Raw genomic sequence first — 18,594 nt, forward strand, 5'->3', positions numbered from 1 at the left:
CTCTCCCTCCCATGTGTCATTGTGTATTCCTCTCCACGGGTGCAGCTCTTGAGGTCGCCTCAAGGTTAATAGCTGGGAGTCTGTGGCCCCTCGGCTTACTCTTTTGGCAGAAATGAGGTGCGGTGATTGAGCTGGTAGGGAGGGACCTCAGGGGCAATTAGAATAAACTCAGCTGTAAAATGTAGTGTCAGTTATAATTATTGACTGTGGCAAAGAGAAGCTCATACCCGGAGCTACTGCACTGACCTGCCTTTCAGTGCTTGTTTTTAAATGGGCTGTGAATAAGCTTGGGTGACTTTTTTGGCATTAAGAGGATTTTTTCAGGTTCACAATGCTTTTTTAAAAAAATGTAATTTTCTTTGAATCATTAATATGAATTTAATACCCTAAACATAAAACAAAATTAATCTCACCCCTCTTTCTAGAAAAATGGACTTTCCACTCGGTGACTGTCTAAAATGGACCCTGTGAATTGTTTCCAGGTCATAGCCTGTGAACAGCAGTACGACTACTCCTATGATGCCCGCTGCGATGTGTGGTCTCTCGGCATTACAGCCATCGAGCTGGCAGACGGAGATCCCCCTCTGGCTGAGATGCATCCAGTAAAAGCCCTTTTCAAGATCCCACGGTGAGTCCAGTAGAGGGCGCTCCTGCCACACAGCTGGAGGCAGCTGCCACAGGGACATAAAAAAACCTTTCCTTTCTGTCAGGAGGAAAATTCTGAACTGAAATTTATGATCAAATGGATAAAAGGTAAAAATCACTGCGGCTTCTCTGACAACTGATTTTGTGCTGAATTTAGAAACTAAAAAGCTGAATCGGTAGGCTCTGCTTCACTCTCCCAGTTGCTGCTGTATTTTCGTCTTTGCTATCTGAAAGGACGCATCTGCTGAATAATCAGTGTTTAAAATCTCCATCATCAGAAACGTAGAAGTGTTTGGCCTTAAAATTAATGCAGTGATTGAATCTGTAAAAATATTCGCTGCTGGAAACCGTGTGTGTCTGATGATCATCTGAGAGCTTAGTGGCTACACGCAGTTGACCTTTTGTTATCAGTACAATCGCGTAATTATCTCTCAGTTAGGTAGAGATATGCCCCTTCTGATTGCAATTTGCATTGGTGATTAGCTCCATTCACATTGAGATGAGGCTGTCACCTCCTCCCAGTCACAATATTATCTCCTCCCTGCCAAGACTCGGGAGCAGGCCTTTTGTAGCAGGAATTATGGGCGCTAACGCAGCATTTCATCAGCACCAAATTTTAACCAGAATGTAAAATAATTATAAGAGAAATTACAGCTGATGGCAGAGCGCGTGGGTGAACATTTTGTCAGGCTTTGACTCTGTAACACATTTTTAACTCTTTTTCTCGCTTCGGGATTGAGTTTGGAGGATTCAGCATTCATGTCTTTATGTTTTGCACAAAAATTGGGAAATAGATGCAATGATTTATTGAAATGTGCAAAAAATAAGTAAGGCAAAAACAGAGTTTGTACAATTCCAAGTTTGATAGTCAATACTTGGTATGATCGCATTTTCTTAGAGCAGTCTTTAGGAATAGTTTTCCAGGCTTCTTGAATCATATTCAAAGCTCTTCTTTGGATGTTAGCTGCCTTTTGCTTCAATAATGTTGAGGTTTGGGCTCTGGGGAGACATTATTTTAGGATAATGTCTCTTTGGGAATCACCTCGACAGTGCAAAAACTTTATTTTGGGCCTGTCAAACTGTGCTATCTTTGGCATATTTTGTCAATTCAGCTAAAGACATGGAAACAAAATATGTGTTATTGTGACAGGCTGCTGGTAACAAAGGACCTAAAGATGCACTTTAAAATGTTATGTGTAGATGCGACACTGGTTCATCCCTTGAGTTAAGCGCCTTTCAGATGCATGTATGATTCAGAGGTCAGTGTTAAGTAGCTTAACAAACCCCCCCCCCCAAAAGTCCTCTAAAAAATGATGCGGTACCACAACTGAACTGGACTAAAAATGAATATAAAAGCATCTGGTGTCCAAAGAAAAGCTTTAAAGACCTTCACAAAGCCGGGACTGTTAGTCAAGACCACAAAAATGAAAAGAAAGTCTGGCTTCTTGCAAGCAAAATATAAAGAAACAAGAGGTGACTCTAGACTTTTGCACAGTGCTTGGTTGGTTTCTGGCAAGTTGCAGTCATACTTCCCTATTAATCACCAGCCATAATATTAGACATTTCCATTTCACTAGACAGTTTTCAATCATTCCTTGAGGTTTCTTTGACCTTTCGCCCTTTATGAATAACTCTGATGATGATAGAATTGGAAACAAATATTTCAGTGACATTTCTTCATCTCTTTTCCAATCAAAATATGTATTTTAGCTTTTTAGTGTAAAGCGGGACCTTAAAGGTTTAGAAGTTGTTATAAATCACCGCGAATGTGTTGAACCATGAAATGATTCTGTTAACATGTCATTTATCTTAAATATGTTTTCCCCCATTGCTGCAGCGGCGCAGACAAAATCATGAGAAAAACCTTTTATGACTTTGTGAATAAGGAAATGAGTTTCACCTTTGGGTCTTCGGTGGCAGTGAGAGTGATTCATGAGGAAATCCAAGAGATTCATCGTCACAGGTTTCGATCAATCCACAAATTTTTTTTTCTTCTCAATTTAATACGTCACGAACTATTGCTAGAGGAGCCTCTACCTGGAGTATTGTCCTTGAGTGGTGCATGTTTTATGAAACCTGTGTAAGCGCTAAAACATGTAATAAGCATTTTCATCTCTCTGGTATTTTACAGTTGCATGTAGTAATGTGTTTCCAGGCTAAAGGTTTCACTGTCGGGTAGTTAATCTTTTCTGTATCATCCACTTTGTCATTCTTTCTCAACTGAAACACATCCAGATAGTAAAAAGGAAGACAAATATGCACGGTTGTGGATCACATTCCTTGCTTTCCTATGCTGTTTGCTGGACAGTCTCTCGAGTCAAGCTGCGGATTTAATTGCCCATGTGCGGGGCCACTCCTGAGCCCAGCAGCAGATAGCCATTATGTCACCGCTTTGGCCGTGCTTTTGGTGGAAATGATTCTCATCCCAGCAGGCTACCATGGATGATAAGAGAAGCTCTGACAGCTGTCAGAGAGGACGCTGATGAGCTCGATGAATTAGGGGCACCTTGGTAAATGGTCGGTTTGTGCGAAAGAAAAATCACACACTTGATGAGTTGTGACACCCTGTTGAAGCATGCATATGCTTGTTGCTTAATTTCTAAATTGAACCCAAGGTGTCCATGATGCTTTTTTAACTATTACCTGCTGTTTTGAGTGCGTATGACAGATGTATGATGATCATGGTGACCATGAATGAAGGTAATGGAGCATGTCAGAGGACAAAGCTGTAAAATCAACTGCAAAACTAATTATAGATACTCAAGGCGAAGATGGTGTCTGATATTTAATATGCGGAAAGGTTAATTGCTTGAGCCAGTGCTCTCGTTGCCACACAGCCTCACAGTTTCCATGTAAAGTCAAACCAAAGTGTGTGTAAAATACTTTGTAAAGCTTAGAGGTGGCTGGCAAGGTTGAGTTTATTCAGCGTTACCCCTGTCGATATTAGCTACGTATTAGATAGTACATGTATGTGTCTGAGTAAGACCAGGACAAGCAGAAGAAAAGCAAATGATGGCTTGTCAGAGGCAACAAAGGCTAACACAATCATGCAGCTGAAGGAAAGATATCCAGACTTGTGCGTTGTTGAGTGTTATAGTGTGTGCAGCAGAACAGATGTCAACAGAAGTGGTGTCCCCTATTGCTTTCAGGACACCATATTTTGAAGCCTTGGTGTCAGCGCTTTTTTCTGCCACCATGCTGGTCGTCTAAATATGGCAAACACTGCCATATTTAGACCAGAGGATGGAGTGCTAATTCAGCAGCTGATGCTAGCAAGCTCGATCAAGAAGCTGCATTCATAAGCTGCGTGGGTGGAGCGCACAGAAACAGACACCTGCTAATAAAGCAGGATATTAATACTAGTATTACTATTGCTATTTCACTCACCGGAAGTGCAGCATAAACCTGGTTATTTGATAGATATTAATTTAAAAAAACAAACTTCGAAAGCCACCACAGATAGAGACGAGAGGTCCACATGAGAAACTGGAACTGTTGTGGTTGGCGGCAGCAATAAGTTGAACTCAATATTAGTTTTATTTTTTTTGTAAATGTTCAAGGGAGATGGAGGTTATTCCAGCTGTCATAGGGCAAGAGGTGGGGTACACTCTGGACAGGTTACCAGTATATCTATAAAAATGTGGACTAGGTAAAGTAAAACCCCAACAGCTAATTAATCAATACTCCCATTTTTTCCCATTTTAGCCTCAGCCTATCCAAGCATACATTTACCTGTGTGAACAAATCACTCTCTGTTGTGGTCCCTTTCACTGATTGCATTGCTGCCATCTCCTCTTTAACCTCATGTACAAAGATAAGTATTTGGCATATGCCATGGACATAACAGCTCTCGTCCAGAGCCAGGGAGAAAAGTCAGAATTGCACACTTTGTTTATGGCCATGTTCCCCGAGTGTTATGGATCCCATCCCTGCTATATAGATTACTTCCTGGTTCCAGAGTTATCTGAGATTCATATTGTAATTTTTTGTAGAGATTTCTCCATTAAAGCCACTCTTTAAGCTTAAGCCTTGTCTCAAGAGTCATGCATTTGAGTCATGCATTCAGCCTGTCTCACAGCTACTCTTGACAGATTTCCCGCAATGTCCTCGATCCATCTTGTCACGGTTCACTGCTTCTTTTTTTTCAGGGAATATAAGGACGGCAGAGTCCACCAAACAATCTTTGAGAAACTCTCCATTAAAGAATAACTTATTGTTTTTTGCAGTATTACGGGAAATTACTGAATTCTGGTCTTTTAGCACAGGAGTGTATGGGGATTGACTCGTGTTTGCAGCCTGTCTCGAGCGGCCATTGAAGGAACTGCAGCTTTGGCACTTTAGCTTGGCTTCATTTTCTAACCACTGTAACCAGTGGTTAGAAATGAGTGAGGTTCCTTATTCCTCAAATTAGAAAGATTTTCTGTGCCCCAGTAGAAAAGGCCATTCTTCTGTAGAGACTAGGTCCTAAAGCTGCAACACAATCAAACCCAGAAATTTTGAAAGCTATAAAGGATTTTATTTTGTACAGCTTCCCTCTTTTGCAGGAGCAACAGTGTCTATAAAAATATGAACGAAGAGTGTTGTTTGTATAAAACAATGAAATAAAACAAAATGTCAAAATACGGATTATTCCTTCCCCTGAAATTAAAATAGCACAAGGGAGAAAATTACTTACTCAATGGCTCGCTGTGCCTCTGATTCACCAGTTAGCATTCCTCATGAGTTATGCATTGACCTGACCTCCTAAACACCAAAACAGAGGCCAACAATTCTCCAATTTTTCCTTAAGTCTTTTCAAAATAAAAGCCATCTAGGTTGTCAGACTGTCCGAGTGATTTGTACAAATTTTTACTGTATTATTTAAAAGATCCAGACTTTGGTAGCCTCATAGCTTGTTATGACAATGATCTGTGCCTGAGGCTGTTTTTAGGCTTTGTTTTTTGTTTGTTTTTTTATTGCAATAACTGCTGATGAACATTTAACAGGTTATGGAGCTAAGGCTGAGAGGAAATGCATCCATCCTTAGTTTCTTTCTTGGCTCAAAATCCCTCATCCACCAGCAAAAATGAAACATTTTACATGTGGATGATCAGGGTTGAAAACCTGCCACATTTTCTGTCACAGAAGAATGGCAGAAATAATGCTGAATTTGGAAACGGTGTACCCCACCGATGTTTCATCAAATCGCTCATTGTTACTGTAAAAAACCTGCCACATCGCCTTGATTTTTCTATATTGGCATTTTATGTAGGAAAAAAAGTCAGTGTAGTGAAGTAATTGTACACTTAATGTTCCAGATTCCCCATTATCTGACACTGACGATCCCTGACAGGAAATCACTGACTGGTTGGATGACTTTCCAATCACGATTAAAGGCTTCTCATATCTCCACCTTTGATGCAGTTATCTTACCGCTCTCTGTGTGCTGTCCTGGACTGGAGCACTGGTGATGTAGCCACCAAGGACATGATAAATGTAGCCGTAGTTTCTCAGTGTTCATGCATGTATGCTCAAAGAAGTACTGGTGCTGTGGCGGCAGTGATGGATGAGCCAAAATTTTAAGTATGCGCTCCATTCGCTGAATAAGTCTTTATTTGGGGCCCTGGTACTCATTCTCTGTTAAGCTTATATAAAGACCACTGTGTCTCTGCTTAATGCCCTCTGCAGTATGTACTGCAAGCTGGAGAATACAACAGCAATGTGTAAGGTACTGAAACCTTAAGTGTGGCTTTAGTTGATTTGTAAAATTTAAAGGGTGTCACTGCTTGTTTCAGATGCTGAAGAATGGTCAGGTTTTATAATGACGATGTTGACTGTAATCACATGTGCTGTTTGCAATATCTGCATTGTGTGTCCAGGCTGGAGAATAGACTATGAAGAGGCTTAAAGTACTTCTTACGTTTCTCCTTGAATAAAAATTGTAATATTTTATGTCCTATGGTAAATACAGGACTTAAAAATTATGCATATCTAGTATCATATTCAGACATTTTACTGACTTTATTTTTGTCTTGCTACAGCTGTCAGGGGTTGTTGACACCTCTCTGGTTTTGCCTCGATCCACAGTGACTCGAGCCTGACAGTACGAGCTCTGCCTGGTCCAAAATTTGAATAAGCCATTCTTGTTTACAATATTAGCTGGCAGTACTCGCAAAAACTGAAGGAAAAAATGCGGCCTGAGTTCGCTAAGCACAATGAGCGCTCTTGACAGTGTTATCAGCAGTGCGCTGCTATATTGACTACGTAACGTATAAGCAGTATGGTACAACATCAAGGCGAGAACGTGTCTTCGGGCTCATATTAGAGGTTGCATTGAGGCAGTCAGTTACTGGCTTTGATCTGCACTTTGGAAAGGATTGCCTGTCTGAATTCTTATCAAAGACTCGACTAACTTAGTGCTGTAGAAAATGACAGATTTTGTGCCCTAACACCCCCCTTCGCCCTTGTATCTTTAAAAAAAGATATTAAACACATGCCGTGTTTGTCATAAACTAAACTGTTTTCATTTTTAATTCAAACTGTGTTTTCCCCTCTTTGCTCTGCTTGTCTGGCAGCTTTCTAGAGCAGCATGTGCGATCTAATTAACACAGTCAGTAAATGCATTGACCAGGTGTGTCACTGTTTGCCTGACAGTGACAGAAAGCTCGGCCTCCGGCTGTCAGGCTGACAGCTCCTGGTGAAGATGACTGTACTCAGGCTCTGTCCAGCCTTGGCTCCTCATACAGACCTGCTTCCTGTCATCGTGCGCACTTGAAAAGTGTTAGGCTCATTATGGATGGCCTCCGTAAATGCTGCTGACAGAGGTATAACTAGCTCCCATAATTTTGGCTCCCAATGGCAGATGCTTCCTGCCAGACAGTGGAGGAGCAGTTATCATTTGTCACTTTTTCTCTGGCTGCCACAGACCTGGACCCCGATCAGCTTGTCCTCGGACCATCAGACTCTCAGAGGAGTCTGATGGTCGCACTCTAACTGTCAGCCGTCATTTGTCAAATGATTCAGGAGACATGCTGACAAGCTTGGTCATTTACAGCAATTATCATTTAATGCGAATTTCCTTTAATATCTCCTTAGCTTTTTTTTTATTTTTAATGTTGTTTTGATTTGTGTTTCAGAAATCCCTCACCCACATTACGACATCCTGAAGAGTGGAGCAGGAGTTTCAGCCATTTCATCAGCCAGTAAGTCTCCTCTAACTCCAGCCTGTCAGCCTTTGTCATCTTACAGTTAAGATTTTGTAGAAAAGTGGTCGTTTTCACAGAAATGGCTGTGAAGACAGAAACATTTAATATTTGGGCCTCCTGCGGGAAATTACAGATTTTGCTGATTTATGGTGACAAGAAACAAATAGAAGCATTACAGGAATTGATTTGGGAAAAAAAGTGCTGTGGACAGAAGCTCGGACTTCTATCCACAGCACAAACGGTATTAAGGAGAAAAAAGGAGCAGCATTTCAAGAACAGAACACTTTTACTGTTATCTGCTATGTCATAAAAATGAAACTGAGACAATATCTGCTCTCACAGCAGGATAATGATCCACAGTGGGCTTCAGCTTTGAAATACAAGCTGTAGTTTATGAATTAACCTTTTAAATTCCACTGAAGGTCTTTGAGGTGACCTTAAAGATGCTGTGAGTACCAAGGCAACCTAAAAATACTGTATCTCAGAACTATGGGTGATCTACATTATGTCGTATTAGTGCCATTGATACTATAACAAATACTGAGCTCAGAGGGTAATCATTCTGAGAATTATCTCAGCTTGGGTGCTGGTAAAGCTCAGTGGGTTCAGCAGGCAGACTGTTTGCTATAAGGCTACTGCAGAGGACATGGTTTGAATCCACTGCGTGGCCTTATACTGTGTGTCTTCCCTCATGTTGTCCCTCCCAGCTTTTCAGGCTTCTCTCCACTGTCCTATCTCAATAAAGGCTACATAGGAATTCCTGAGATTAAAGCCATAGATTTACAAGGAGATCTTGACATACACCAAAAGTCTGTAAAATTGTATAGATTTACATTTACTGGATAAAGTAATACTGCCTTTCAAAATATGTTCATGAAGAATGTTAAACATTAAATGTCCCTGGAAAAATAATAATAATAATAATAATAATAATTTTAAATATAATACTTTCATTACATTGCCTCAAATAAAAGAGGAAACTTCAAATAAGAAAAGGTCAAATGTACAAAGCAATAAAAACTGGATAATTAATTGAATAATTATTAATTAGTTATTAGTTTTCACATATGGCAGTTTTTTATGTCACCAGTTATCTGTTCATGCACCGAGTATACTGAAAGAAAAGCTGGGCTTGTTTTTGTCATAATTATGTGATACACCCAGTGAGTACTGGTCAGCTGGAGCTTCAGATAATTTTATGATGAGAGCTGTTTTCTACAGACAGATAACAAAAAAACAGAATTAATTGAAGAGGTCACTAAAACATGACCTCTGAAATTTAATTTAGACGTGACTCTCATAAATCTGTTTTCGTTTTGTTTTTTGTTTGCTTTTATTATTTTTAGTGCTTTATTAATGTTGTTCTGAAACGTGTTGATGTGTGTTTTTAATGGAGACCCCTAAATGATCAGCTGCCCTTACCCTAATGGGAATCCAAATAAACAAATAAAAAATACCAGATCAGTGCCTCCACACACACACAAATATTAATAAAAAAAACCAAACTTATATATGTATATATATATATGTGTGTGTGTGTGTGTGTGTGTGTGTTACTGTTTTAGTAGTGCAATGAGTGTCTAAAACTGTAAAACATATATGGAGACAGATCTGTTTTAATCTGAACACCAGTGACGGTACATCACAGAAGGGGGAATGTGCATGTAAATATAGAGGGAACTGAAATTGATATTTTATTGCCCGATTCTATCAACCTCTCTTTCTATTCATTGACTTTCTTTTGTATAAATCTGCCACAGAGGAACAAACTAATTCACCTGAGTTATCAGTGCTATCTGAGGGCCAGATAACTTATCATTTCCCCCACTGTGCAAAGCTAATAATGTCAGAGGTGGCTTGTAGTGGAGGCCTAGAAAATACAACCCTAATATCTACTGCAGAGAGGCGTGCAGGCCTTAACCGTAATGAGAAAATAAATTCAATTTGTTTGGAGGGTTATTTGTGTAGGGATGGTTTCTGTTTGCATTGGTGGAAAAAAGAGTAAAAACAAGCAGACGTCATGTGCCTCAAAGGCCTGTTGGATTTTTTTTTATGTCACTTCAGTTTTTGATTGGTCAGGAGGCATATTTCTCCTTAAATCAGCACACAGTACAGATATTACTTTTTACAATGTCATTGTCATGGTTTTTATTGGCTACTCTTTGGATTGCAGCTCTGTAATCTGGGTTAATGGATTGTGTGATATCATATCAAAGTTAATCTCCTCAAACAAAGCCCACCAGAGTTCAATGTGAGGAGTCTGGACAATGTTATCAAGCTTTGCAGGCTGTTTGTGAACCCTCTGACAGTCCTGTCAGGCTTGTTGTGTATGTGTGTGTGTGTGTGTATGCAAGGAGGAAACTGAGGCGGAGGGTGGGGGGGATAATAAATCCATCACCGGTGTCTGCACTTGTGCAGCCAAAGAACTGACTCCTATGACAAAGTGGCCTGCCTTTCAGTCTCCCAGCAGCACAGCCTTGCTAATAGCAGCAACCTCCACTTAATGTTCTGACGCTAATGAATTCATGGAATTAACTTTCTGAGCCTAAACTGATAAAAGAAACAGAATTTCAGTGTAGATTAGGTGTTAGAAGCTAGATTAGTGTTTTTACTCCTATCTTTCCTCTGAGTGCAATTGTTGGTGTTCAGAATCTTTTAAGTCTTTGGCTGTAAACGAACAGCACGAATGTGGATGTCTGGTAGATGTATCGTGGCACTCGGGTAGCGATTTCCAGTCTAGCAATATATCAAAACTGTCAGAGGGCGAAGCCAAATGTGTTCTGCGGGTGTTTCAGTGTGTGTGTGGCGCTGAAGAGTCAATATTAGAAGAGCGTTTGTATCAGCAAACTGACATCAGTGGCTGAAGGGTTGCTGCAGGCAGGCCTGTATCACAAAGTGACATCACTTGCTGGCAAACACTGCACATCACAGATAGGACCTGCCGCTGTGCCACAGCAGGGCTTGTTTGGACTCGGGGCCATGGTGATAGTGACCATGTGGTCCTCGGAGAAGGATCGATTAGTGACCCACGCTTAAAAACACTTGCAAGCGGCACCGCACTGGTATGAGTATCACTCACAGTTGATCCAGACAAATCAGCTCCCCGCAATGTTCAGGTGGCTGCAGTTAACTGTTTAATTCACTCTGATTTATAGACTGATGAAGGGCAGTTTTTCTGTCTGAGGGTTTTAGAGGTAACTGTGTGATATTTTGTTGCTTTAAGGTGTCTGATAAAGGATTTTGAGGCACGTCCATCTGCGACCCACCTTCTGGAGCACCCCTTTATCAAGCAGGCCCATGGCAAGGACACAGCTCTCCGTCAGCAGTTAGCAGCTCTCATCCAAGAGCAGCAACAAATAGGCTGCAAAACCAAATCCAAGTAAGTATCCCAAATCTTATGTTTTGTTTTTTTTAATTTCCCCTGTTACGAAATAGTAAAGATGCAAACTGTATTAGTTCATTTGGATGTTGAAGATTTCTATTTCACTGATAGGCATTGATTGGGTGCTGATATTTTTTCTGTCCAGTAGGGGGCAGGGTCTCATCTTCTTACACTCCAGTACAGAAATGAAGATGAAACAGAGTAATGGAAATTACAGTATGTGATTAAAGAGAAGTAAGGGCAGTGTGACTAATTCAGAAGGAGTTATTGTGCTGAGTAACCTTAGATTAATAAGTCCCAATTAGTCCAGTGGTTGTACTTAGTACACATCACTTCTCCAACCAATTAACCCAATGATGGAATAATTAAATATAGATTTGCACCCAGAAATAGGTGACATGGCAGCATTACAGTCTGTTCACTTTTAATGAGCTAATTAGTTATTTCCTTCATTAATTAAAATAGCAACTACCTTACAACCTCCTTATGTGTGTAAAAAATGAACGCAGCCATATGAAAAGGCACATCTTGAAAGTTAAATCTTCACCCTGACACTCACATGGCAGCAAGCGACAGAGCAGAAAGTCTCCTGTTTACTGGAGAAATACTGACTTTGGCATTGCTTAATCTTCATTATAAAGGAGTTTGCTGAACCTGCCCTTGACTGAGAGTCTTGATGTTGTGCCAGCTCTGTTTACTCCCGGGAGTGTGCAGAGTCTGTGCCTGAGCCTGATCCCGAATTCCTGTCCACAGTGAAAGTGGATAATGGGATTAGGAGCTTGTAGGGCGAGAACTGGGCTCGCCTGGTTTAGTCTCTCATGCCACAGATCAGCAAACAATGACTCCAGATAAGAATAAAGACATAGAGAACTTAAAAGTAGCTGCCGTAGGTGGAATAGTGTGATTTACTTCAAAGCAGGAGCGAGTGAGACGCTAGAGGTCTCAAGTCTTTCTCTAAGGGACATGATGGCGGGGATTGACTTTATAGGGACCACATACTGAGCATATTTCTGTGCTGTTGCATTTACACTATATTCAGAATAGAGAATTAATTCAAAAAGTAGAGAAGGAAAAAGCTCCTAACCTGAAGCTTGAATTTATATTTTGAGCTAGTCTTTTGATTGTATATTTATTATAATGGAATATGGATGTATGTTACAAATGTGACAAAAGAGAAGAAAAAAGCAATTGTTTGTGCTTTTGTTGAAGCCCCAAACCACCAAGCATTAAAATAGGTTGCACAATGCAACCTAACTAGTCCATGTTTAGAGATTACTTGTTACTGTTTCTTAACCCTGTTTTATCATAAGCTCTTCAGGCTTACGAGTCAAAGAAGTGAAATTAAATATGGCCCACTTATCTGACCTGACACTTGATTAAATGCTTATTAACATTGTTTGAAAACTGGGACGGCTTTCAGCTGCATGTTACAAAAAATAGCATAGACAAGTGAAAATGTCATGATACTAATACTGTACTGGTTAGGTTAAGATATGTTATGGCTATCTCAGTATTACTATATGATTTCTCTGAGTACATTACAATAATCGACAATAGGCAATATTATTATTGTGGTTTCTAAAAAAAAAAAAAAAGAGAGAGAAAAAAATCTGTCAAATTCATTTTTAATTTTATTTACTTTTTTCTTCTTGTTTGCAACGTTAATAACTCTGGAAACAAAAGTGGTGAAAGAAGTGTTAACGTTATCCAACATGATGGCAGCCAGTTCGAAAATGCAATATTGCTCCCTGTGTTGTAGTACCAACCACAAAGCTGCTGGTTATTTATACAAGTGCATGCTGCAGTATTGTTTAGTCTGTCATGCTGCTAATAAACTGATATACTTAATCACACTTACAAAAGCAAAAATAAAAAAACCAAAGTAAATAAAAACTAGGGGTGTTAGATGTTGTTTAGATATAAATGCACTGCTTCCCTTTTCAGCCACACACTTTCCACCCCATTCAAGTATATATAATGAAAAATTGGTATGAAAGATTTTGTTCAATTAAATATAAAACCACATGGTCAAAGAGGATTTCACAATTACCTATACGTGTAAATAACATGCTGGAATTTTTTTCCAGCTAGACTCATTCAAGTAGCTTTAAATGCCTTTGCCTTAAAGTACAAATATACAAATATGCTTCTAATATTAAAATCTCGATATGGTCTACAAATACAGTAATCTTGATTTCACAAGGTAATGTGACAATTAGTGTAATTTATTATATGGAAATGCAAATACAATTTGGAGATGCATAACAAAATGTGTATTGGTATTTACTAAAGTAGATGTTACTGTTGTGAAATTAAAACATTACAGAGCTTAAGTGTCTTATAGGTACATAAGGAAATGGGTCATTTTAGCCCAATGGTGTGTGGTTGCTGTGCAACATGATGTCATAATAGAACCTTCAGTGATTTGGTGTATTATAACAAGGTTATCATAGGAGGCTGGACAATGAATATTTATATTATTAGCACAATATAAATATTATCAGTACTAGTAAGTAGTAACAAAAAAGTAGAAAAAATAATACCAAAATAAATACCTAAATTTAAGAAAGATTGTAAGTTTGATTTTTTTATGCTGTCTTAAGCAACTATTTTTGGCAGTTATCCTCAGATTTGTGGCACTTTATTGACTTTCTGTTTAGACTGTAGATAGCCTTTGACTGGATGTTGCTACAAATGGCTCCCAGCAAGATTTTCACACTGAAGTCTTTATTGGAACAAAGTGGGTTAAGCTCAGCAAATGGCTAGATTGACTAGCTAGTACTGGTAGTTACTCACTCGTAAAAGGCTTTGTATGCAGACTTAACTATTGGAGTCTGGATTCATGGTAGTATATGGGATTACTGACTCCACTAAACCATATTACGCTGATAAACCTGGTCAAAATTTTATGGCTGTTAGGTTTGGCTGATGTCAGTCTATTCTCTGTGGAATTGACGTCATTCATGTTGTCCTAAGCGACTATTATTGGTAGTCATGCTAAGATTTGTGATGCATTAGATGTTATAGAAATGTCAAAATGTCCACTCTACGTTGTGCATATACACACACAGCACACAAAGCAGTAGGCAGTCACAAGCACTGCTCTGTTTTACTCTCTTTCTCACACTCTGTGGTTTCCCCTGAGGTTTTCGTGGAGCCAGCTGGAGGTTTGTTGACCTCTGTCCACGGGGGCTCTTTGGAGAGTGATAGGTCAAAACATGAATAAAGTGCAACCACAGCCTGTGATAATAGGAGTTTTGTCCCCTGGGAAAGCTTAAAGGGCCTCGTGAAAAACGTGGAAGTGACTGGGTATTACATTCAGCCAGTCACACTACTGTTTCTCATTTAGTGGTCACTTTACAGGCTTAAAAGGCATCTCGTGTCCTTGACTTCATACAGGCACGTCCGGATCAATACTCGTAAAACCCTCATAATAGCGAGCAGTCCTGATGATGATCTGGTGAACCTGGAGTTCTTAGACGAGGTAGGATTTTATGTGTTTATCTCGTCATGCATTGATCAGCCCAAGCTGAAAAGTTGTTGATTTTAGGCTGCGTGTGTGTGTTTTCTTTTCTGCAGGAGACAATCATCAGCCATCTCCACAAGAGGTATGATGAGCTGCAGGTGTACACTTACGTCGGTGACATCCTCATCGCTCTCAATCCTTTCCAGAATCTCAGCATCTACTCTCCCCAGGTCGGTAACACATCAGTCACAAATTGTTTTTGTTTTTTTTACAAACACAGTGGAAATGATGAATGGATGCCAGTCATGATGCAGGTTCTGCTTTAGTGGATACTGTATTTGTAGGGCTAGTTATTGTTATTATTATTATTTTGTTTTTATTCGCAGTAACAGTAACTATTATGGCAATTGTCATATTAGTTAGTGCAACAATCTGGCCCCCAAATCAGATTTTTAAAAATTAATTTTCTGCTCAATCAGTTTAAATCAACTATTTTTAATCTTTTAAATTACTCTAAACATCTCTAATGTACAGTCAGCAACTTTGCATGCATTTTTCCTCAAATTTTCCCTTCACTGGATATCCGATATTGATATTATGTGACGCTGCAAAGTTTTGTCCTCTCCAAGCTGTTGGTTGTTAATTTCTTCAAAGCCGTAATAAAAATAAAAGTCTTCATGAATACTTTCATGTCCCTTTAGTTCTCTAAGCTGTACCATGGCGTAAAGCGAGCTGACAACCCTCCACACATCTTTGCTACTGCAGATGCAGCTTACCAAGGCATGGTGACATTCTGCAAAGACCAGGTATCTTCCAGAAAAGTGACTGAATAGGTTGAAGCACTGTACCGTGCAATCCTAAAACTGATAGAATAATAATGAAAATTATTTTGTAAAAAGCACTGTAGGTTTTACAAATGCTTTAGAGCAATTTCTTTTAATTACAATCAGTTATTTTTTAATGTCGATTTGGAAACTTTTGGACAAAAGCAAAGGAGCAAGGAAATGTTGGTAAATAACATATGAAAAAAATATGATATATGATGTCAGTGTTCCCGCTTGATGAACTGTTGTCTCGTTTGTTAGTGTATCATCATTAGTGGAGAAAGCGGTGCTGGGAAAACAGAAAGTGCTCATTTAATTGTTCAACATCTTACTTTCCTGGGAAAGGTACTGCATAGTAGCTCTTTGGTCACTTTTTTTCCTCATCATTTCTAACTTGTTAATACCAGACTTAACTACTTCATAAACTATCTTAAAAATCTACCAGAGTTCATGAAATAAATATTTTGTTGCTCTCAGGCAAACAATCGGACACTCCGTGAGAAGATTTTGCAGGTTAACCCTCTCGTCGAGGCCTTTGGAAACGCTTGCACGGCAATCAATGACAACTCCAGCCGCTTTGGCAAGTACCTGGAGATGAAGTTCACACCGACAGGAGCGGTTATTGGGGCCAAGATATCTGAATACCTGCTGGAGAAGTCAAGGGTCATCAAACAGGCTCCGTAAGCAGCTGCCCTTGCTTTTTTCCTTCCTGCAGTTGAATTTGTGTAATTCGTCTAACTTCTGCATGTTTTTCCTTCAGAGGGGAGGAAAATTTCCACATATTCTATTACATATATGCCGGCCTTTACCACCAAGACGAGTTGAAGACTTACAGGCTGCCAGATGGGACACCTCCCAGGTTTGTGATGCAAATAATCTCATCATTCACTCCTCACAACGTGGAAACTAATTTGACTGTCATAACATGAATCTGCAGGTACATTGACAGTCAGCACTGCAAAGTGATGCAAGACATTGTGTCAAGGAAACAATATAAAGAGCAGTTTGATGCCATTCAGGAGTGCTTCCGAAATATCGGCTTTACAGAAGAGGTACTAAACACTCAAGCAATCAGATATGCAATGTTTGGCCACAGATTTATTGAGAGCTGTAATATATAAAATACGTAATATGTAAAAATTTTCTTTTGATATCTTGTTTTTAGGAGGTCGACTCTGTTTACAAAATTCTCTCAGCAATTTTGAATACTGGGAATATTGAATTTGCCTCCATCACGTCCCAGCATCAGACCGATAAGAGTGAAGTGCCTAACTCAGAGGCCTTAGAGAACGGTGAGATGTTAGGCAATGTGTGTTGTAAGCATAGACCGTAAATAAAAAATGGTCATCGGTGACTGACACGAAAAAGTCATCAGTACTTCCCATAAACTTGTACGACCTGAAGTGTTTTAGGAAGTTAATCACTGGCTGCAAAATAAACCAGGATTGTACATCTTTAATTGCTTTAGAAACAAGAACTTGTAGGGTGTAGTGTGACTTTGAATGTATCTTGGATATTCTCTAAACCACACATGGTCAAAAGTATGCATATAGGCTCAGACATATACATTACCTCTCACTAATATTTGGTTAAATGCCCCTTAGCAAGCTGCACCTTGATCAGCAAGCTTGGATATTTGACCACTCTTGTTGGGAGAATTGGTGGAGCTCAGCTGGCTTTTAAATAAAGTCCACAAATCTTTATCCATCCCCAAAACAGTTTTGATGTGTGTTTGGGATCACTGAGCTGTTGATTTGAGGTGATGTTGTAGAATTTGAGAAAAGGGAATCTTTCCACTTTCCACTTTAAATATCTGCAGTATAACCATGTTATAGTTTGTTATTATGGTATTGTGATAAGATGCAGTAATCTCTTCACTGTGAAACTGATTGACTGTCTCGCCTTTTTCTCAGCTGCGTCTCTCCTCAGCATTGGACCTGAGGAGCTCCAGGAAGCACTTACCTCTCAGTGTGTGGTCACGAGGGGCGAAACCATCATCCGCAGCAACACCGTGGACAAAGCCGCCGATGTCCGAGACGCCATGTCCAAGGCCTTGTACGGACGCCTGTTCAGCTGGATAGTGAATCGCATCAACTCACTCCTGCAGCCTGACATGAATGTCTGGTCAGTGCGTGCTAGTGATGAACAATTTGTTTGCATGCCCACTGTTTTTGTCTTTTCTGTAATTTCTTGGGGTGGATCACTCAGAGTTTTTGCAAAGCTCTGATGACCTTTCTGGAAGTCTGCAGAGGTAGATGCAAACGTGAAGAGGAGAATATCAATGGGCAAGCACAAGACAAGCAAAAGGAGAGCAAAAAAAAAAGAAAAAAGTTTTAATAAATTTTTGATACAGAGTTGCGTGCAGAGAAAATAATGTTCAGATGATTAAAAAGACTTCAGAGAGACTGCAAAGAGGCTTTTCATTGATCCAAAAGAATTCCTTCATAAATATGAGCATTGACTGTCAAGGAGTCGTCTCTCAGAGATGAAGCCAGAGTTCCCGTCTGCATTCCAGTCATCTTAGCCGTTTCCTTATTGCCATTAATAACCTGGTAGCACTGGTTAAAGGTGACCTCTACATACTGTGGGTAATGACTGATCATGAAAGTAGCAGCTCCAAGCACTGAATATAAAATACAGGATCATAAATCTCTATGCTGTGTTGCAGAAGTGAGTATTGTTAGTGCAGACATCGAAAATAACTGGAGGTTAAATCAATAGAGACTGAAATAAAAACCATTTAAGAAAATCTGACTTTTTCAAAGACGGTGTTTATGATTTCTCGTCAGACTAGGCCATCCAGACCAGACTCCATATTTGGGTTGAACTTGGATTATCATTAAAGTTTTATCAATTAATATGGCTGCTGGGGATTTGCTTGTTCCATCGCATAGAAGAATAAGTTTGTTTGTCCCCCTTTTTTTCCTTTGAAGTGCCGTAGAGAGCGGCATGAATGTGGGAATCCTGGACATCTTTGGATTTGAAAACTTCAAGAAGAACTCGTTTGAGCAATTGTGCATCAACATCGCAAACGAGCAGATTCAGTTTTATTTCAACCAGCACATATTTGCTCTCGAACAGGTGAGTTCTTCA

General features: G+C 39.6%; 1 protein-coding gene across 1 annotated transcript in view; it reads left to right on the top strand.

Moving 5' to 3' along the window:
* The window catches only part of myo3b (myosin IIIB), a 68,035-nt gene that overhangs the window by 14,723 nt on the left and 34,718 nt on the right, over positions 1–18,594 (top strand). The window contains 13 exon segments of the mRNA XM_063497428.1: positions 483–628; positions 7,761–7,826; positions 11,053–11,208; positions 14,611–14,695; positions 14,791–14,907; positions 15,379–15,483; positions 15,763–15,846; positions 15,979–16,181; positions 16,262–16,360; positions 16,439–16,553; positions 16,667–16,793; positions 17,415–17,625; positions 18,435–18,582. Of these exon segments, the coding sequence (XP_063353498.1) occupies positions 483–628; positions 7,761–7,826; positions 11,053–11,208; positions 14,611–14,695; positions 14,791–14,907; positions 15,379–15,483; positions 15,763–15,846; positions 15,979–16,181; positions 16,262–16,360; positions 16,439–16,553; positions 16,667–16,793; positions 17,415–17,625; positions 18,435–18,582 (1,662 nt within the window).

Source organism: Pelmatolapia mariae, linkage group LG16_19 (assembly GCF_036321145.2).
Source record: "Pelmatolapia mariae isolate MD_Pm_ZW linkage group LG16_19, Pm_UMD_F_2, whole genome shotgun sequence".
NCBI lineage: Eukaryota > Metazoa > Chordata > Actinopteri > Cichliformes > Cichlidae > Pelmatolapia > Pelmatolapia mariae.